Source organism: Girardinichthys multiradiatus, chromosome 9, assembly GCF_021462225.1.
Source record: "Girardinichthys multiradiatus isolate DD_20200921_A chromosome 9, DD_fGirMul_XY1, whole genome shotgun sequence".
Taxonomy (NCBI): Eukaryota; Metazoa; Chordata; class Actinopteri; order Cyprinodontiformes; family Goodeidae; genus Girardinichthys; species Girardinichthys multiradiatus.
In genome coordinates this window covers 47,605,701-47,628,604 of record NC_061802.1, presented here as the reverse complement: position 1 = coordinate 47,628,604, position 22,904 = coordinate 47,605,701, and the positions used below count along the sequence as shown (strand labels likewise).

Sequence of the window (22,904 nt, the reverse complement as noted above, 5' to 3'; positions counted from 1 at the left end):
AGATAAAAGACTGCTCTGCTTTTTTAGCGTCAGTCATCAAGGCTCAGTGAAGGTCATCTAAGTTCATGTTCAACAAGTATTACTTAAGTGTCTTCACATACAGGAAAAAAAAAAAATTCATTAACTAAGGTAACATTTTATTTTTTGTATTTGCTCTGGTTGAGCAGAGCTAATGGAGTCAAAGCTGCATTGACAGGTTTATCTGTTTTTTTCTTATTATAGAGAACATCTGTGGTTTTCCTTGCAGATGAGTCATAGTTGGGAACAGGTGTGTACAACACATTGTGTGTGGTTATAATGGCTGTGGTTTTGATTTCTCTTTTAGACTGGTTGGACTCCATGTCTTCTTAGGGTGTGATATTGCACAGGATTAGCACTGAGAGCTGACTTCTCCAAGCTCAACTGTGAAAAATGTGTTACTTTTCTGGCTCTGGACCCAAAACTAACTTTGCAGTAATGTGCCACGTCTTATTGAAAATGTATTTATTGCTTTAAAATAAGATAAGATAACCTAAGATATAAATAGCATATCAAACTGAAAGTGATGTAGTCAGATAAAACAAAAAACTGCAAACAATACTCCACTACTAGTGAGATTCATCCACAGATGTTGAGAGCCCTCAACATTATGGAGCTGTCATGGTTGACACGTCTCGTCAGAGTTGCATGTTGGGCTGGTACAATAGCTGTAGAATGTCTGTTTGGGGTGGTGGTTCCAATTTCTAATGACCCTGTCTCTCAAGGTACTATTTTAGGTGGGTGCTGAGGAAAGATGGGATACTGACATGTTCTAGGCAGGGGCCAACAGGGGCCAGTGCTCCTATAGAACTGGCCCTGGCCCCAGTTATGACCCCTGTACTGAAGACACAATACTAAATCAATTTCTTATGATGATATGCACTGGCACAGAAACTATAACTGATTGGTCCCTTTAAAAATGAAGATGCACTTTTAGCTTCAGCCGTATTGAGATAGGATCACAGTTTTCATCTGCAACCAGAGCTGGAAGTGGCTCTATGGCTCATTTAATATATTAAACGATGAAATATTGTCCTGTTTCTTTCTTTTTCATTCTTTTATTCTGTGTCCACATGAACAAACAATGGCCCCACCCAGGCCATCCTGGTAAATTTGGTCTAGTACCGCCAATGGATACTGAGGATAGTTTTAAGGGGCATTTGGTTTTTTTATAACCTAAGGATAAGCTGTTTCCACTTTCTTGGTACAGTTCTAGTTTGTGGCCAGTGTGGGTATGAGTCCATGGTTCTCAGCTAGTTCAGTGTCTGCCTCAACAGGAGGAGGTTTACAGTGGGGGCTAGAATGGAGAAGTAAATAGGTAGAAGCACTAAGGCCTCTTCTGCAATAATGCAGGCACAGCTCCGATATGTTACGAAAAAGAAATAGCCGAGCCAAAACGGGAAGCTCTTCATTTACCAGTCTTTCATCATTCTGACCTTCACCTTTGGCCATGAGATATGGGTCACGATTGAAAGAACGAGATCCCAGATACAGGTACCTAAAATAAACCTCCTTTATAGGGGTGCAGACACAGCCTTAAAAAAAGGGAAGTAAGATTAGTCATCTGAGGGAGCTTCACATACAATTGCTGCTCATCCTTAATAAAAGAATTCGGTTGTGGTGATTCAGTTATCTTTTTAGGATGTTTCCTGGGAAGGTCTCCTTTTGGAAGTCTTCCAAGAATATTCCACTTCGGGGAGACAAGTCCAGTGCCAGAACTTGCTGGAAGGACTATATTTCCCCCAGAATAAGAGCAAGTGTATTGCTGAGGAGAAGGATGTCTAGATCTAACTCCTGGACCTGTTCTCTGATGGACCTGATCTTGAGTAAGTGGAAGACAATGGACTGATGAAGTGTGGTGCACATATATGCTGGTAATGTATATCATCAAATGAATGATTTCATATTTTCAAAGCTCTTTAATCAGTTTGGTATTTTTACACAACATGATCATACAGGCAAGTTGCATTTCGGTGTCGTTCCGGATATGAAATGGTAAAGCTGGGCTCAAACTGACAGCGGTCCAGCAGGCAGACAACACCCCTTTTGGTACAGCAATAAATATTACTTTGTCAATGATGTTGAAGCTGTATGTTGTCACGTGTTCCAATGAGCTGCACTACAGAGAGTTTAAACCAGGTCAGGGACACAGTCCCTTTTTACGTACTGTTTTTTGACACTGAATGAGGAACTACATACTGTTTTTGCACTTTTTGGTACTTAAATATAATTTTCATTGTATGCAGAATGTATTTGATAAACTGTTGAGCATCACAATAACCATACTTTATTTGAACTGTACAGTTCATACCTACACACAACATAAGCCCCATTCAGTGTTCTGTTTGTGCCAGAAATACAGGTCCTTCTCAAAATATTAGCATATTGTGATAAAGTTAATTATTTTCCATAATGTCATGATGAAAATTTAACATTCATATATTTTAGATTCATTGCACACTAACTGAAATATTTCAGGTCTTTTATTGTCTTAATACGGATGATTTTGGCATACAGCTCATGAAAACCCAAAATTCCTATCTCACAAAATTAGCATATTTCATCCGACCAATAAAAGAAAAGTGTTTTTAATACAAAAAACGTCAACCTTCAAATAATCATGTACAGTTATGCACTCAATACTTGGTCGGGAATCCTTTTGCAGAAATGACTGCTTCAAAGTGGCGTGGCATGGAGGCAATCAGCCTGTGGCACTGCTGAGGTCTTATGGAGGCCCAGGATGCTTCGATAGCGGCCTTTAGCTCATCCAGAGTGTTGGGTCTTGAGTCTCTCAACGTTCTCTTCACAATATCCCACAGATTCTCTATGGGGTTCAGGTCAGGAGAGTTGGCAGGCCAATTGAGCACAGTGATACCATGGTCAGTAAACCATTTACCAGTGGTTTTGGCACTGTGAGCAGGTGCCAGGTCGTGCTGAAAAATGAAATCTTCATCTCCATAAATCTTTTCAGCAGATGGAAGCATGAAGTGCTCCAAAATCTCCTGATAGCTAGCTGCATTGACCCTGCCCTTGATAAAACACAGTGGACCAACACCAGCAGCTGACACGGCACCCCAGACCATCACTGACTGTGGGTACTTGACACTGGACTTCTGGCATTTTGGCATTTCCTTCTCCCCAGTCTTCCTCCAGACTCTGGCACCTTGATTTCCGAATGACATGCAGAATTTGCTTTCATCCGAAAAAAGTACTTTGGACCACTGAGCAACAGTCCAGTGCTGCTTCTCTGTAGCCCAGGTCAGGCGCTTCTTCCGCTGTTTCTGGTTCAAAAGTGGCTTGACCTGGGGAATGCGGCACCTGTAGCCCATTTCCTGCACACGCCTGTGCACGGTGGCTCTGGATGTTTCTACTCCAGACTCAGTCCACTGCTTCCGCAGGTCCCCCAAGGTCTGGAATCGGCCCTTCTCCACAATCTTCCTCAGGGTCCGGTCACCTCTTCTCGTTGTGCAGCGTTTTCTGCCACACTTTTTCCTTCCCACAGACTTCCCACTGAGGTGCCTTGATACAGCACTCTGGGAACAGCCTATTCGTTCAGACATTTCTTTCTGTGTCTTACCCTCTTGCTTGAGGGTGTCAATAGTGGCCTTCTGGACAGCAGTCAGGTCGGCAGTCTTACCCATGATTGGGGTTTTGAGTGATGAACCAGGCTGGGAGTTTTAAAGGCCTCAGGAATCTTTTGCAGGTGTTTAGAGTTAACTCATTGATTCAGATGATTAGGTTCATAGCTCGTTTAGAGACCCTTTTAATGATATGCTAATTTTGTGAGATAGGAATTTTGGGTTTTCATGAGCTGTATGCCAAAATCATCCGTATTAAGACAATAAAAGACCTGAAATATTTCCGTTAGTGTGCAATGAATCTAAAATATATGAATGTTAAATTTTCATCATGACATTATGGAAAATAATGAACTTTATCACAATATGCTAATTTTTTGAGAAGGACCTGTACATTTGTCACAATGAATGTCTCTGTCTACACATCATTGATAAGAAATGTATCTGAAAATAAATGTTGGAACAATGAAACAATGTTTTTTTTTTCTTAAATAAACGTTAATAAAACAATAAGCTCTGGTATTCTGAGAGCTTTATTTCAGAAAATGAAAGCTGTTGTGGTGATTAACTCTCTCCATGAAGCCAGTATAATTTTTGCGTCCAGCTGTTATCTGCAGATCCTGTATGTCTTAGAATCTGTAATTAGCAGGCTTCTGGTGAAGTGACAAACTGACATGTTTATTTTCCCTCTCACGCCAGCGTCAGGTAACACCACACCTTACCTTAGGGGTGTGGACTGTTTGGTACTCTGTGTGATCGTTGGGTCACTCCTAGTTAAAGTCTCCTTCCTAAATCTGATCGGAGCAGACGAGCAACAAGCCCATCTGGACTCCGTGGGTTTACTGAAACCACTGGACTTCATCCGGTTATCATGATTCAATTGTCCTGGTTTTTGTTGGGGTCACTTTTGTTTGGGGTGAGTACAGCTGAATTTTGCGTATTTTAGAGGTACTTTTAAAAACAAAATCCCCATTTCTCTCAGGTAGAAACTCGCACCTTTGCTTTTCACTACAAGCCCAGGGCGTTGGTCTGCATCAGGGAAATCGCACTCTGACTCAGGAAACAAATTCAGTCTGTTTTCCACGTAGGCTACTACCCAAAAAAACACAGCGGACTGTCCTAAAATGTAATCCGTCACTTCTTTATTCATTTCCGGGCATGAGCTGATTTGCTGAATGATGGGATCTTTATTACTCATGATTCTGACGATGCTGGGTTGAGCTTTTTGAAGTCAGTATTCATGAATTCCTTTAAATCCGGAAACATTACGTCAGTTGCAGGCCTTGTTCTGGAACTGCAAGTGTCGGCTTACAGGCCTGCTTTTCATTAAATGTTTCTGCATGTTACTGTTGCCTTTAAATGCTTTTACTTGAGTGACGGCGGGATGATGTAGCCCTGTTCCATACAGCTGATCAACGACCATACTCCTGCTTTGTTTGCGATCAGGACAGTTTCATCCACTCATCATGGGTTGAACCCAGCACCAAACTGAATGTATTTAGGTCACATGTATTTGTTTCCCCTGTTTCCCCTACCGCTGTAATAATCTAAAAATGTTTCATACATTAATAATGTATAGTCAAATATGAACATACAAACATACAAAGTTAAAATGTGAAAAAGTTTTGTAAGAAATACTAAATGTAAACGTCGACAAAATTATTGAAAGTATTTAATAATTTATTTGCTGGGGGGTTTGAGGACCTTTTAATGGAGCTTCGATCAGGATCCTGAGCAGACAACCCTAATAAACTCTTTACATTTTAAAGTCATAATGCTGACACTGGGCTTCCATAGTGGCCCCTTGTTATTTGTGATCGATTAGTCTTTCATATTATCTTCATCAACGATGCCTTTGATTACCCAACTGTTCTTATTATGAATGGGGTTTTCTGCTGCTGGAGACAATTTGCCATGCTGTTTCTTTGAAGATATTAAAATAATATTGAGATTTTGTTTACACTGAGAGGACTGGTTGGGATTTTACCCATTGGTCAGTATGGCTGTTATACCCACAAGAATTGCTTAACTACATAACAAAATAAATAAGAAAAACAATGTGAGAGTTTGAGTCAAGTATCATTGTTCAAAGACACTAAGAGCAGGTTCAGGGTTTGTGTTATGTTTACTTGAGGCTAGCAATATTAAAACCAGCTTTGGGGGGCTTATTTTAGCCAAATCCATCCAACCATTCTGAACATGGTTCTCAGTACTTTACACATCCGACTGATGCCAAAGCATGCAATTTAGATGCATTTCAGAATTACTTTATTAACCACAATGGGAAATGATCTTCAACTCATATTATCCAAGCTTCTTCAGAGGCTGTGGGCAGGAAGGATGAGTACTCATGATATGCAGGCCGTATTTGTTCTGACACTAAGGAGACTGTATTATTTAGCTGTCAGGGTTGTTTATGTCAGGCTACAGGATGGCGCAGTTGGTAGCACGGTGGCCTTGCAGCAAGAAAGTCCTGGATTCAACTGGGTACTGGGTTCCTATTTTATGGAGTTTGCATGTTCTCCCCGTGCATGCGTGGGTTCTCACCGGGCACTCTGGCTTCCTGCCACAGTCCAAAAAAAATGACTATTAGGAGAACTGGTCTCTCTAAATTGCCCTTAGGTGTGAATGGGTGTGTACGTGGTTGTTTGTCCTGTATGTCTCTGTTGCTCTGTGATGGACTGCTGACCTGTCCAGGGTGTACCCTGCCTCTCGCTTGTAGACCACTGGAGATAGGCACCAGCTCCCCCTCAACCATTTTCGGAAGAAGCGGATATAGAAAATGGATGGATGGTTGTTTATTTCCTGGTTCTGCTAGAAAACATCTCTCAAAATGATATCACCCGTTTCTGTTAAATAACGTACAACCTGAACACTGATGAAGGGTCTGTGGCTGGAGGATCACTTTCTGTATCCTCCTGTACATTTTCTGAAGTCTTTGTTTTTTTGTAACTGTGGGTGGAGCAGCTTACCTGTGGATGATTCCAGGTCTTTTTTATAGTAAATAAAATGGTGGAGTCTGTCATGATTGCTGTTTGTAAAGAATGACAATAGATTTGGCTTCAGTGAGGAATATACTTTTTCTCAGTTGATTCCATTAGCCAACACATCAAACCCAGTGGTGCTTATACAAGCTTATGAAAATAAAACTGTTAATGACAATTAAAAAGTTGAGGTAACATCCTAGCCTCTTGTTCAATAAATTTACTTAAGTATGTAAGAACCTTTACTTACAGAGGAACTAAACCCAAAGCCAACTATTGTTTGCAAATAAACTGTATAAATGGCGCCTTAAGGGAGCTATCTTTATGTTACTCTGCAATGTTTTTTAAATTTCATGTAAACGTTTCTAATTCTGGAATATCTGTCCTAAAACCATCTTTGTGCTGCCCTCTTTGGGTTGAACGGTGGTTACTGCAGTTGAATTTTCGTGTTGGTTCAAATGGTACGGCTCGGTATATGCTTGTTTCACAGCCCCCGCGTTCGGGTATAAAATCGTCTCACTCAGACACGCCCCCGTAGCGAGTCAGGAGTTTGAATTGCTTCTCCAATGCCGCGGCTGCGCCAACTTTGGGCATCGCTGAGTCAGTGCCTTTAGCCAGCGGCTGGAAATGATTAGGCTCAGGCCAACTGGGCTCCTTAAAGGCTTTCTCGACCTCCGATAATCGGGATTAGTTCCACTTTAAAAACACATCCAGACACCCTGCAGACAGAGTTAGGGTCAGAGGAGCAGCTGCTTACCCGGGGGTCACCAGATTTCACCTGAATCTTTATTAGTTTTAATTATGAAATAAAAAAGAAAAACTCCTTTCAGTTGACTTCTTCATTAACCAATAGCTATGGAGGATAAATGTAGAAGATTAAGAAGGCTTAATTATAATACAAGCTGATGTCATTTTAAGTTTTTTCACTGTTGATAAGAAACATTCCAGTACCTACAGAGGTGGACAGAAAATTCACACATTTCGGTCCAAAGCTGTGTGCTCATCTCATTGTAAGGCAGATCTTTTTAAAAATACGCTTTTTTATTTATTTTAATTTTTTACAAAATATGCCCTTGGCTGCTTTCCCTGAACTAGTTTAAATTGGATCAACAAATCCAGGCAGCAACATTCTGAGGTGTCAATATCAGCAAAGGAAACAACACCAAAAAAGAAGAGGACTGAACTAAAAAGCCCTTTTACATTATCATTTACCATTACCACTTACAGACCCATTCAGTAAATTAGAATATTGTTGAAAAGTTCATTTATTTTAGTAACTAAGCTCACTGAATGAAACACATTATATAGATTAACTGCATACAAACTGAAGTTTTCAAACCTTTATTTCTGTTAATTATGAGGATCCTGCTTACAGCCTAATGAAAACATGATATTCAGGATTATATTACATCAGAGCAATAAAAAAACTTTTAACATGATACAGAAATGTGGGGCTTTTGAAAGGTTTGTATTTGACCTGGTCAAAGGTTATTTTCAAAAAATACTCTGACAAACTTCATTGGAACACATATTCTACGTTATTGAATATGACTGCAACGAAGCAGAGGGCTATCTTCATTAATTATTATTACTATGTACTGATTCATCCATTCTGTGTTTATTAAGTAATATTGTGACCATAACATGTCCTCAGAAACCAAATAAAGAAATCTCACTGATTTGTGTTTCTATGACTTGTGTGCTTCCCAATCTAAAACAAATGTTTTCTGTCAAATTTGACCTAAATATGATTTTTTTTCTTGTGTTCACAGCTTCAGGCTGCTGTGGTGATAAGAGCTCATTCTGGAGTTAATCTGGTGCGACATAAAAGAGACTGGATTTCCCCTCCAAAATCTTTGAAGGAAAATGTTGACTACACTCAACTGGAGTCTATTGCCAAGGTGAGTGACTCAGAGCCAATTCACTGACATGGAAAATCTGGTTGTGGTGGAACATGAAGGACAGAATTACAGTTAGACCAGGTAAATTAGATTCATTCGTGTTGCTTTGTTTTCTCAAATTGTAATAGATGTTTGACAGTTAGAGCAGGCACTGCTGCTGCTGAGTGGACTGGGGGCCACTTTCAGCAGGTACAGTCATCACATAAAAACCATGTCATAGCAGACTCAAATAATGAAACAAAAGATCGAAGGTCATTATTAGCATTAGCGCTGGGTGTAAGATCAGGTACCAGCTGTGTGTGAGGTATTTACATGCAGAACCATCTTCAAAGTGTCTTCAGTGGTTCTCCTTTTCGCTCCAGTGAAATCATCGAGTCTCCTTTTGTTTCAGATCCGTTCAGACCAACAAGCTGGAACAACGGTTCTCTACTCCTTAGAAGGTATTGGAGCAAACCAGCATCCTTTTCATGTGTTTGTGGTTGACGCTCATACTGGAAACGTTCGAGTGACCAGAAAGCTTGACAGGGAGCAGATTGACAAGTACCAGGTAAGTTTCCGGCTGTAATTCCAAACACATGGTTGTCTGTGAGAAATGTGAACAAAAAAAAAAAAAGATTTTCAGATACAGTACAACAAGAGACAATAGAGCTCCAATCTTGTTCAGCATTAGTTGAGCTTTACCCACATTAAATACGCTAATGACCCCACACAACATAAATGACACATGATTTGTGTAAGAATCAACATTTTTATTTTTACTAAGATAGTTTTTTTGGGCTTAAATGACCTTGATCAGGATCATATTTTAACTTATATATGTGTATGCAGAGATGATGATGATGATTTACTGAGGTGTTTCTGAGCTTCTGCAACAATGTATACTATAGAAAAGTCATGACCTTTTAGCTTTAATTTTCTTTATAGTCTGTTGTGTGAGAGGATAAATTCACCAGTGGTTTTCGAAAATGAGACTGAGAAAAACGGACGAATAAAAAGTGTTCTGCACAGAGCGAAAAACCTTGGTTCATCCTTGCTTCTTTAGAGATATTCTAGTAGTTTGTAAGCCCACGCATGGCCGCATCATCTGCTTAAAGGTTGGAGCCTACAGATTTCAACATACTGCATATGCAATTGCTCTCTCAGTATGAGGTTTTTAGGCAGCATTTCAATCAGCAGCCTATCTGCTGAAATAGTAACTGCATGTGTGGGACGGTCTACGCTCAGTTTTTGTCAGTTTGGGACAGGTCTTGGCAAAAAAAATTTTAGGCAGCTGTATCCACCACTGCCACTCCCACAGCTTCTTCTGTGAGCAGTACTGAGAACATTTCTATCACCAGCTGAACATGTGGGGGTGAAGAACAACTGCAATGAAGTCACGTAAATCCTGTGCACCTTCTGCTGGACAATCTCATTTTAATACATTCAAACTTTATGTATTCTTAGTATGTGTCTGTGATTAATTTTTATTTTTGTTTGTAAGCATGACAGGTAACAGCACTATGATTTATCGTTTCAGCTTGAAGGTTTTGCTAAATTCCCAAATGGCACTGAAGCAGAGAAAAAAATCGACCTCGAAATTAAGGTTATTGATGAGAATGACAATCCTCCGATCTTTGATTCATCACTGCTGAGAGCTTCGGTGGACGAGAACAGTGCTGCAGGCCAGTGCAAATATAAAACTCACAAATCAATAAAAATCAAAATGGAACTGTTTCTAAATGGATTAAACTGATATCACAGAGTATCACAACTTGTTCTGTTTAAACAAACGCTCAAGCACCTTGTGATCCACATTTTATTACTCAATTAAATACATTTTAAATGTATCATTCTCAAACTCTTTATTATCTCTTAAACCACGTATTATCCAGAGTAAAACATTTTTTACGTTGGTTTCATTTAAAACTGTTTTTACAGAGACGTCAGTTACAATAATCAAAGCCACTGATGCAGATGAACCAGGGACGAACAATTCTAAGATCGCCTACTCCATCATAGATCAGAAACCCCACCACTATTTCGGCATTACCAAGGATGGCGTGATCTTTGTTCAGAATGCTATGTTGGACAGAGAAGTATGAAATCCACCAGGAACTGCTTTTTTCCTGTTATTTTGGTATTTTGTGCATCAGTGTGTTGTAAACATAACAGACCTTGAGCAAACAAACAGTTCATTGCAAAGAGGTCACAGAGGTTTGCATTGACACTTTACTGTTTGTCCTAGAAAAGCTGCCTTTATATAAGAAAACATTTTCCACATAACTGCTCACATGGGTGCCAGTTATGGTCAACATTTAGTTTATGTGCTCTTTAGCACTGAAACAGACTCCCTGACAACCTGAGATGTACAGAAACAGTTGGTTATTTTAAATCAGGACTGAAATGTCTTGTTTTACTGCAGCTTTTGATCAGAGCATCTCATTAAAGTGTTTCCTTGATCACTGACTAATGGTAGAATTGGTAATTAAATTAAAATTTTAACATTTTATTGTTTGAATGTAGTGGTTTTGGGTGTCTTGTGTGTGTTTAGGGTTTGAGAATTAAACGTGTCTTACCTTTGTTAGGCTAGCAATGTATGCTATTTTTCTTTCAGGAAGAAGACACATATATTCTAACAGTGACTGGTAAAGATCTATATGGTGCAGAAGGGGGAAACATTGCAACAGGAACTGTTACTATCACCATCCTTGATGTGAATGACAATTTTCCAACTTTGGAAAAACCAGATGTAAGCTTTTATCATGTAAAAATGTTTCAGTTAAAACATGTTGCTGTTTAGTGGAACAGCTAACCTGAAGAATTGGGCACTTTGTGATCCAAGCATAAAATCTGGTACAGTTACAGCCAAAGGCATCCCAGAAAGATGTGCATATGGAGCCATCCTGAATTTTCAACATGGCAGCCACTTTTAGAACTGGCCACCAATAATACCCGATTTATGACCAACGTTTTTATCAGGGATGGATATTTAATTATATCTAAGATAAATTTATTCCAAATTATCTATCATACACAGTTTTTAGAAATTGCAACATGAATGATAACATTTTCAAGATGGCTGCCATTAATTGCTGTGAAAATAGTTTGCAATCAAGTTAAAAGATTTGCCTAATTAGGATGATGTTGTGTCAAATCCTACATTTTTTTTAAGATGGGAAATTCAAATTTAAAACTGAAATTGCAGAGAAGCGTCCCTCCATGTCACGCTTTAAGACCACCATTTTTATTCAATGTGGCGATGAACCAACATTTAAAGAAAAACATAATGTAATTTCGACCAAATAAGTTAAGGCCGCTATACTCATAAATCCCTAAGTCTGTGAAATGAAGACTTTTTATTGTTAGAGTGTTAAAGTATTGTAGAAAATGTAATAGATAGTAGGTGTTGAAGCATAGCCAGGGCACACTGGTGACACCACTCAGCATGGGGTTCAGTGTCAGCTAAATACACTTATTCTGTTATTTCTGAAGTTATTGAAAATCTACTGCTTGTGGGAATAGTTTAGTGAAAATGTAGTTTCCTAAAATCTATCTAATGTTAGCCCCACATGTAGTGAATATCATGTAGATGTAGTTGGATAGACAGGATGTGCCACCGCGGGACAGCCGAGCCAAGGGTAACGGGGCTTTACTTGATTTTCAAATAGTTACCTGGATGGTGTACAGATCGCACATACAGGTCCTTCTCAAAATATTAGCATATTGTGATAAAGTTCATTATTTTCCATAATGTCATGATGAAAATTTAACATTCATATATTTTAGATTCATTGCACACTAACTGAAATATTTCAGGTCTTTTATTGTCTTAATACGGATGATTTTGGCATACAGCTCATGAAAACCCAAAATTCCTATCTCACAAAATTAGCATATTTCATCCGACCAATAAAAGAAAAGTGTTTTTAATACAAAAAACATCAATCTTCAAATAATCATGTACAGTTATGCACTCAATACTTGGTCGGGAATCCTTTGGCAGAAATGACTGCTTCAAAGTGGCGTGGCATGGAGGCAATCAGCCTGTGGCACTGCTGAGGTCTTATGGAGGCCCAGGATGCTTCGATAGCGGCCTTTAGCTCATCCAGAGTGTTGGGTCTTGAGTCTCTCAACGTTCTCTTCACAATATCCCACAGATTCTCTATGGGGTTCAGGTCAGGAGAGTTGGCAGGCCAATTGAGCACAGTGATACCATGGTCAGTAAACCATTTACCAGTGGTTTTGGCACTGTGAGCAGGTGCCAGGTCGTGCTGAAAAATGAAATCTTCATCTCCATAAAGCTTTTCAGCAGATGGAAGCATGAAGTGCTCCAAAATCTCCTGATAGCTAGTTGCATTGACCCTGCCCTTGATAAAACACAGTGGACCAACATCAGCAGCTGACACGGCACCCCAGACCATCACTGACTGTGGGTACTTGACACTGGACTTCTGGCATTTTGGCATTTCCTTCTCCCCAGTCTTCCTCCAGTCTCTGGCACCTTGATTTCCGAATGACATGCAGAATTTGCTTTCATCCGAAAAAGGTACTTTGGACCACTGAGCAACAGTCCAGTGCTGCTTCTCTGTAGCCCAGGTCAGGCGCTTCTGCTGCTGTTTCTGGTTCAAAAGTGGCTTGACCTGGGGAATGCGGCACCTGTAGCCCATTTCCTGCACACGCCTGTGCACGGTGGCTCTGGATGTTTCTACTCCAGACTCAGTCCACTGCTTCCGCAGGTCCCCCAAGGTCTGGAATCGGCCCTTCTCCACAATCTTCCTCAGGGTCAGGTCACCTCTTCTCGTTGTGCAGCGTTTTCTGCCACACTTTTTCCTTCCCACAGACTTCCCACTGAGGTGCCTTGATACAGCACTCTGGGAACAGCCTATTCGTTCAGACATTTCTTTCTGTGTCTTACCCTCTTGCTTGAGGGTGTCAATAGTGGCCTTCTGGACAGCAGTCAGGTCGGCAGTCTTACCCATGATTGGGGTTTTGAGTGATGAACCAGGCTGGGAGTTTTAAAGGCCTCAGGAATCTTTTGCAGGTGTTTAGAGTTAACTCGTTGATTCAGATGATTAGGTTCATAGCTCGTTTAGAGACCCTTTTAATGATATGCTAATTTTGTGAGATAGGAATTTTGGGTTTTCATGAGCTGTATGCCAAAATCATCCATATTAAGACAATAAAAGACCTGAAATATTTCAGTTAGTGTGCAATGAATCTAAAATATATGAATGTTACATTTTCATCATGACATTATGGAAAATAATAAACTTTATCACAATATGCTAATATTTTGAGAAGGACCTGTAAATGAAATGGCACTGGATGAATGATCGGGCTAGCTGTAGGTCAATTTTCATATCCGAACCAAGTTGTATCCCATATCTGAATGTGTATCTCTCAAGTAAAAGGTGGTAAAAGGATAACCCTTCTGCCATTACTGCCAGACAAAATGTCAAAGTGTTTCAAACTTGTTATTATTGATGGTCAAGGGCCATCAGCTTCTTGTACACCAGTAGACTGACTGGAACCTTTGTATTATGTGCCAATAACACAAGGCAGAGACATTAACATTTCCTTTGCAGTCCAAGCGAATTGACAAGGGAAGTGGATACAGTTCACTTGCAGAACATTTGATTCAGTTCAATGAACTTGGCCAACTCCCTTCCACACTCCTTCTTGAAAGACTGGATGAGGGCCAAGGTATTGAAGCAGCCATGGTTGCGAACAAAGTTCATTACCATAAAACATGCAGGCTGAAGCATAATACTAACTAAGCTTCAAAGAGCAGAAAAGCAAACACTAGGAACAGGCAGTGACAGTCATGAACCACAGAAAGTATACAAGCGCACAAGGTCCAAGTTACCAAGTACTTCTGAAATAAGACAAGACATCTGCTTCTTCTGCAGAAAACCTCCTGGCCATGGTGGCCTGCTTCAACACTTGAATTGGACCAACGAGTGCGTAATTGTGCAACCTTACTTCAAGACACAGAATTACTGCAGCAACTTAGTGTGTTATGTTGACTGTTTCCAGTTTAAGTTTCACATTTACATGAAACCTAATTATATTACTAATGTGATCAAATGCCGTTGTCAATTCAAGTTTCAAGAATATGTAAAATGTAGAGTAAATTGTAAACAGTTATTTTACACATTGGATCAAAACATTCCACACAAATCCATATTCTAGATTTCAAAGAAAAGAAAAAGAATTCTGACCCAAGTCCCGCCCACTTCTGTTTTAAACCCCTGCTCTAAGCAACATACTTGTCAATATTATGGTAGACAAACCAATTGGGCCTTAAATATTAGTAGATATATATATCGCTGATCAGAAAATTTATAAGAAATCAGTTGCAGTGGCGATCATTTTGAATAATGACTGTCATGGGCGCCATGTTGAAAATTCAGAGTGGCTCCATATCAACATATTTCAGAATGATTTTGTCCATAACTTTACCAAATTTTGTGCTTGTATCACAAAATGCACAATTCTTGTGAAATGTCTAGCTAAGCTGCTCCAATAATTGAGGTTTTCAGATGTTATAATTGTTGTGGACTGAGCAGCAGTGTTAATATTACTGTTCTATGTGTTTCAGTAACTAACCTTCTTTAGGTGTCAGGTTTCTAATTAGCTATAACTATTGTTAGAATCACTTGAGTCTATGACCAACTTGTTCCTGTTAGTCTTTGGGACATTGTCGCCTATGAGATATTCACCAACCTGACCAACATTTTGGGTCCTTCTTCCTCATTTCGTTAAGATGTAAAGGCTTAAGAACCTTCTCCAGGGACAGCCTGGTCCTGAGGTGTTCATCCAGCCATGACTCAGACTTAGTTTATGGAAACCTGGGTTTCAGCGGAGCTGCAGCTTTTACTAGAGTCTGGCAGGTGGAATGAAACCAAGAGCTAGGGTAATCTGTATCAGGTCATACAGTCCCAGACAGGACATGTTTTTGATTGAAGAAGTTAGTAAACAGGACTGCAGTGGAAGGGTTAATAATCTGGACTTGGTGAACAGAAGCGCTAGATTAAAAGTGTTACCAGGAATTAAAATGTCAAACAAGACAGGCCAATGGTCTAAAAACACAGCGTCACAGATCTGCAAACGTGGAACCAAAAGGCAACACAAGGCACTGACAGCCCGAGGAGCTTTGCGGAGAAGTCACAGGTTTCCCACATTTCACCCTGCGATGCTGGAGAACTTCTCAAGTAGGACTCAGTTGTCCACTGAGCCCTTACTTAAGAACCTGGCTCTTCTGTGATCTGTCCACTCCTTGCTGCTGTAGACTGGAAACCTCAGAAAAACATTTTTCCAAAACAACATTTCAGTGTCCTAAATACCGAGCAATACACCTAAACAAAGAGATTCACTGTAGGACCATGATAGAGCTCTTGAATTATTCTTGACATTATAGGACTGTCATCAAGCACCTGGAACAATTGTGACACGGAATGAAAATCCACGCTATTTCTTTGTTACATATGCAGGTCACAAAAATTGTGATGAACAACTGTTCTATTTTACGTAATTACAATAACAATAATTATTATAATGAACCCTCCTACCATCATGTTGTACTGTACTGTCTTTTTGCAGTATGACGGAACAATTGAGGAGAACACATTTGGTGTTGAGGTGATGAGGATCAAAGCACAGGATCTGGACCTTAAGAACACAGACAACTGGGAAGCGGTTTTTGACATAGTCAAAGGCAATGAGGCCGGATATTTCAGTATAAAAACTGATCCCCGGACCAACGAGGGCATCCTAATGCTTGAGAAGGTATCATACTTTTTTTTTTTTTTAAGCCCAAAATTATTCAGACCCCTGGCAGATTTAGGTTTAAGGTAATCTTTTCATTTGACTAATATGTTTCTTCTGACAGGAAGTAATATTAAAGTTTTTGAGTGACCCAGCCAAAATCTAGACATGAATCTGATAGAGAATCTGTGGAGAGAGCTAAAGATTAGGGTGATGGCAAGGAGGCCTTCCAACCTTAAACAGGTCCAAGTCTGTGAAAAGCTGCTCAGTTATAATAAGCAGGCTTTACTGTAATGTCAGTAAAGAGTTTTCTATTGATTGATTAAGAAGGATATAAATAATTAAGATGCTTTTTTTCATAAAATGCAAAAAACATTCAATATTGATACTTCTTTTACATTGCTTTATGATACTTGTAGAAATGCTTGTCTCATTTACTGTCAAAGACAAACTTCTTGGTTGAATAAAAATCAGTTTAAACCTAAACCTGCCCGCAGTATGAATAATTTTGGCCAGAATTCTATGTGGGATTCTCTGTTTAAAGGCAAACATGAACTCCTGAGCCACTGCCAAAACATGTCACTATGTACAGCAGAAACCGCAGATATTCTCGCTTAATCTCTATATTGACATTTTTGTCTCTAAATTGATACCCAAGATACTTATATATGTTAATGATGAACTGTTAGCAATTACTTGATCATACAGTTGCTGTCTGAGTTGCTGACATTTTGTTTCAGCCAAAATGTTGTTTTTCTGTATCCTTTTTCAGCCTGTGGACTACGAGGATATGAAAAACCTGGAACTAGGGCTAGCAGTGCGGAACAAGGCTCCACAGTTTGATGGATCAGGCTCAAATGGAGCTAGTATAGGTTTTGGAGGAGGGGCCGGAGGGGCCACTGGTGCCAGCGGTGCCAGTGGTGCCAGCGGTGCCAGTGGTGCCAGTGGTGCCAGTGGTGCCAGCGGTGCCAGTGGTGCCAGTGGTGCCAGTGGTGCCAGCGGTGCCAGTGGCGCGGGTGGTGCCAGCGGAACAACATTTAAAACCTACCCAATCAAAATCGCTGTAAAGAACCAGCCAGAAGGACCACAGTTTGATCAAGCAGTTAAAGCTATTCCTGTCATAGAAGGAGGCGATATTGTTAATAAAGTGATTGGCCGTTATCCTGCAACAGATAAAGACACTGGGAAACCAGCGGAGAATGTCAGGTCAGTTAATCACACAAACACAAGGTTTATAAAGATAAAGCTTCAGTTTTTCTTAACTCATCTAATTATTCCTTTATATTATTTGTAGATATGTAAAAGGCTCAGACCCTCATAACTGGTTTACAGTTGACCCCGAGACAGCTGAGATCAAACTGAACAAGATACCTGACAGGGAGTCTCCATTTCTGGTCAATGGGACATATACGGCTAAAATACTCTGCATCACAAAAGGTACAGTTTTATAATTGTAGGTTTAATATATTAGGACACAATAGAAAAACTTTGGAATTGCTAGATGTATTAATAACTTTGTTTCTTGTAAATGCTGAAAACTTGAGATGCAGGAAGTTGCTATTTATCAAATATCCACCTGTTCAAGTTGTCAAACAACATTATATCTTACTCAAGTTCAGTAAAACTGTCTTGAACTGGTCATTTTTCCAGGACATCTGGTATTCCATATAACACACAAGTGCACCCATGCGTCTTATGTATCTGGTGTTGTGTTTTTGTAAGACTCATCTCCATGTAGATATTAAAGGCCACTAAACACCGTGTAGCAGTTATCTTAGTCACTGAAGGTGGGTTAGAGATTAATGTTTTATAATACATTTTTCAAGAAACAAAAATGTATCAATTTCTATGTAAAATTAATCTCATTAATACTACATTCTTCAAACCTCACACTAGGTTTCAAAATGTGTATGCAACTCATCATTGGTCTCTATTTCGGCAAACATGTGAATCAAGCTGTGCTAAAGAATTACTCCATACTAGTACAAAGTCAGGATTAGCAGAGCAGGATTTCAGGGGATTTGTTTATTGTGAGTTTTTGTTTTCTTTCAGCTTCTTATTTGATAGGATGAATAATCATGAAAAAACATGCTTCTGAAATAGGAATTATCTTTAGCCAGAGAGTTTTCCTGACCCTAGACCTCGCATAAGTCTAGAATGGAGGGAAGGTCAGCCCTGAGGATTCTCTCTGCAGACCTGATTGTTCGTTGCTGTCCTGTATTGTGGATGAGTCAAACCACACTGAGATGGAAGAAGACAGGACAGACTGAATGATGGCAGTGTAGAAGATCTGGAAGGTTGAACAGTCTCTGCTGGGCCTTCTTCTGAACATTATCTATGTGTGAGGACCATCTCAGGTTTCGAGAAATGGTGGTTCCTAGCAACCGGAAGTGGTACACAGCAGATACAGTGTTGTTGAGGATGGTGAGGGAGTATGTGGGGGTGGTGTTCTCCGAAAGTCCACTATCATCTCCACATCCTTGAGTGGGTTAAGTTCCAGGTGGTTCTGACCACACCAGTGTACCAGCCGATCCACCTCCTGTCTGTATGCAGACTCATCACCATCCTGGTTCAAGCCAATAACAGCGATGTCATCTGCAAACTTCAGGAGTTTCACAGACGGGTCTGCTGAGGTGCAGTCATTTGTGTAGAGAGAGAAGAGGAGTGGGGAGAAAACACACCCCTGGGGGTCACGGGTGCGGGAAAAGATGTTCCCCAGCCTCACCTGCTGCTACCGGTCCTTCAAGGAAACTAGTGATCCACTGACAGGTGGAGGCCAGGACTTTGAGCTGGATGAGCTTCTGGTGGAGGATGTCTGGATTGATAATGTTGAAGGCCGAGCTGAAGTCCACAAACAAGATCCTGGCGTATATCCCTGGGTGGTCGAGGTGTAGCAAGATGAAGTGTTGAATTCATCCTGTTTACTAAGTTGACAGCATCATATGTCAACCTGTTTACCCGGTAGGCAATCTGCAGGGTGTCCAGCAAGGCCTGTGATGTCCTTCAGATGCTTCAACACTAGTGGCTCAAAGAATTCCATGACCTCTGATGTCAGGGTGACAGACCAGTAGTCATTTAATCCTGTGATGGGGGGTTTCTTGGATGATGGTGGAGCGTTTGAAGCCGGAGGGAACCTCACACAGCTCCATTGACTTGTTGAAGATCTCAGTGAAGATGGGGGCCAGTTGGTCGGCTCAGGCTCTCAGGCATGATGGGAAGACATTATCAGGTCCTGAAGCCTTCTTTGTTTTCAAGCGCTGAAAGATCATATTTACATCTTCCTTTGAGATCCTTAGTGCATGCAGGGGGTCTGAAGGTAGGGGGGTGGTGGGTGTATGGCAAGAATTTGTGTCTGAATAGGATGTGGAGGAGTTGGGTTACAGTGTGAACTGCTGCTTTTCATACCTGCAGTAGAAGCTATTCAACTGATTTACCAGGCGAGGATTCAGCTCAGGGTTGGGGGGAAGGTCTCCTGTAGGCAGTCAGGTTTATCAAACCATTCCATACAGTAGAGGTGTCTCCATGTGAGAAGAATTTCTTTAGCTTCTCTACGCTGCTTTGATCTCCTTAGTCAGTTTTGCCCCTTTTCCACTGGCTCCATTTGGCCCGTCTCGGCTCCATTTGGCTTGCTTCGTGAGCATTTCCATTACTGTTATTTCAGTACCGGTACTTCCTTCTTAGCAGGGCTAAACGAAGCCGAGTCGGTACTGTACGTGACGTGAACAAACGACTGTTCACTGATTGGCCGTGGGCACGGCCAGCCGTAAGAGTTGACCAGCATAAAAAAAACAACCACCATTTTCAAACGTGGATTCAAGCGAGTGAGAGAAACATATGATGGAGTCCGGACAGTTATCCAAAAAAGTCACCCCCTGGGTGCAAGCTTTTCTGGCGATCATAGGAAACTGCAATATTCAGTGGCAGCTGGATGGGGCAACAAGGAATGAAAAGGTGTCTGCTGATATAGCCGATGAAATGGCCTGCCAAGGTTTTCACCGCACATCGCGGCAGTGTTTCATTTGCTGTTATACAGCATGACACATGATGCTTTAAAGCTGCGCCTCCAGGAAGTGTTCCCTTCAGCGGAGCGAAAGCGGGTCTATGGAAATGCAACACACAACGTGCAGAGCCATGTGGAGCTGTTCCAGGCTGGCCAAATCGAGCCAGTGGACAAGGGGCATTTGTTCCTGGCCTGCTTACACAAGGCTCGGTCCTCACTGCTGTGAGCCTCTTCCTTATCCCTGCGGAGCTTCTTCTTCTCTAGATGAAAAGTAAACCAAGGTTCATTGTTGTTGTATTGGTCTGGTCTCCACACAGGTGTCCTCACAGAAACTGATGTATGAGGTCACCACCTCAGTAAGTTGGTTTATGTCTGAGGAAATGATCAACTGAGGAAATGATCAACAAAATAGACGCTTTACGAGTTGGGGTAGCATTGCCTGAAAAAGACCTACTGTATTAAAAGTTTCTTTCTTGGGGTCAGTTAGATTTAGCTCAGAGGTTCTTAAAATGGCAGAATCTACATCTTCTTTCAGATCATGGTTCCAGATAATGCATAAAACATGCAACCACAAACCTCCCATCACAAATCACTGTCCATTAACATCATACAAATAATTTTGATAAATACATTTAAAATGTAATATATTGAAAAATTTTACAAGATGTTAGAATAAAATATAATCTGGTTTTAACAGAACAAACAAAGTCATCGACATTCAGATATGCACATCCACCACAGAAAAATAAATGTTAAAATCGTCACTCTTTACTGATAAATTGCATGACAAACATCTGATTTCTGTGTGTTTTTAAGGATATTTGTAAATTTACATTGTATGCACCTGTTTTACTAGCTAGTATGGTTCCTACTTGTTCTCCGTGTTTACTCTATTATCAAGTTTTTAGAAAAAAAACTCCAAAACAAATTTTTATCCCAATAAACAAAGGAGCTTTATTATGGGGAAATAGCACATTATTTGTAGGATAAAGATTATGTCCTTAACTGTGTTACTGAGGGAAAAATAGAGCAAACCAACACTGTGAATTATATACTGTTTTTACTTTTCCATGACAGACATGCCAGCTAAAACGGCTACTGGAACTATAGCCATCCAGGTAGAGGATTTTAATGACAACTGCCCCATGCTGACCAGTGACTTCCAGTCTATGTGCACATCAAAGGACAGTGTCATTGTCAATGCTAAAGATGAAGATCAACATCCTAATGGAGCACCTTTTGAATTTACCATTGTCTCAGAGGACAGAAGGGGAAATTGGCAAGTGGAGCACTACAATGGTAAGAGAATTTATTAAAAGTTCTTCACCATGAAGAAAATTTGTATGATGCAACTATTGATGGAAATAACATTATGATGTGTTTTGAGATTTTCAAAAGTTTTTATTTTATTTTAAAAAATGTCAAATGAAAAAGTCACAACATGGGAAAACCTGACTTTTTTCAACTGTCAATAGTAGGATTAGGCTTTTGCAAAGAAAAACAAGCTTACAGTCTGCAGTGCTCACATGTTGCCATTGTGAAAAAAACAGAGACATAATCTCAGCTGTGTAAACGGTGATTTATTATGCATACGATAATTATTAAAAAGAATGGTGTGTATCTAGAGTCTGTCCACACAGTAAGTGTACAGCAGTGGTACTCAACCCTTTTACTGAGAGTCTTTTTTCTCTTTTAATCAGTCTGAAGAATCTTAAGGGCATCACAGCTAATTATATGTCTTTATTGCCACACTTCCTTTGAGAGGCAGGCTCTGTGTAAACTCAGTAAAACCAGACTTAATTAAGTTCCAAATCATGTTACAAAACAGTGCTAGAAGACTCACAAGTTTGACATGTTTTCATATTTTTTTTCTTCAGGTCATCTACAGTGTTTCATTTGAAGGCTGCATCAGCCTGTAGATTTCAGTGAGGCCGATGAATATGTTTTATTATGAAAACATTTGTCCAATATAGTTAATACAATGCATTCCTATAGTGTATTTTAGTCCTCTATTAAAATATATAAGTGTATAATGATTAGTAACTCATTTAACTAAGCAATTTTTACCAATGGGAGATGAACGTCTTTTCTATTAAGTTGTCAGTTATTATACATTTAAAAAGCCCAGTTTTTCAGCATAATGACTTCTTTTCAACCAACAACAGGAATGTGCCAGTTACCAGTTGAATCTAATAAACTGATATGTATCTACACACATTTATTGATTAGAAATTATAACTAATAAACCAAATTAGAATAAAAATCAAGATGAAAAACAAAGAACATATAAACTACTCCTACAAAGAATCAAAGGGTCTGATCATGAGAGAACATTCAGCAAAGCTGAAATGGATTTTAAAAAGCTGTTGTCTCAGTTGAGACAACCGGTTTGGTCTTTCAGGTTTCAGGTGTAGCAAGGACAGGAGTCCAACCTTTTTCTCTCTATTTTGAGGGAGTCTGGACCAACGTCCCTGGGGCTGGAGCAGGTGATCAGATCCCAGCAAGCACCTTGTGTTAGTTTATAACAGCTGACAAATTAAATATCACTTATCCAGTTTTGTTAGTAATGAATGCTGAAAATGGGACACAGAATCACACAGAATAATCTTGTCAAGAAGGCTGGTAGAAAAATAACAGGGTTTTTGGAGTGCAGCAGGGAATGATGCCGATAGGCCGC

At 40.1% G+C, this 22,904-nt stretch overlaps 1 protein-coding gene across 1 annotated transcript in view; it reads left to right on the top strand.

Moving 5' to 3' along the window:
* Window positions 1–4,360: 4,360 nt before the first annotated feature.
* Window positions 4,361–22,904, top strand: part of LOC124874456 (desmoglein-2-like) — a 41,174-nt gene continuing 22,630 nt past the window's right edge. Inside the window, exons 1-11 of the mRNA XM_047375809.1 lie at window positions 4,361–4,512; window positions 8,353–8,481; window positions 8,873–9,028; window positions 9,998–10,142; window positions 10,399–10,556; window positions 11,075–11,209; window positions 16,063–16,248; window positions 17,000–17,433; window positions 17,522–17,664; window positions 21,305–21,526; window positions 21,853–21,866. Of these exons, the coding sequence (XP_047231765.1) occupies window positions 4,468–4,512; window positions 8,353–8,481; window positions 8,873–9,028; window positions 9,998–10,142; window positions 10,399–10,556; window positions 11,075–11,209; window positions 16,063–16,248; window positions 17,000–17,433; window positions 17,522–17,664; window positions 21,305–21,526; window positions 21,853–21,866 (1,767 nt within the window). The 5' untranslated portion in view covers window positions 4,361–4,467. The remainder of the gene's footprint in view (window positions 4,513–8,352; window positions 8,482–8,872; window positions 9,029–9,997; window positions 10,143–10,398; window positions 10,557–11,074; window positions 11,210–16,062; window positions 16,249–16,999; window positions 17,434–17,521; window positions 17,665–21,304; window positions 21,527–21,852; window positions 21,867–22,904) is intronic.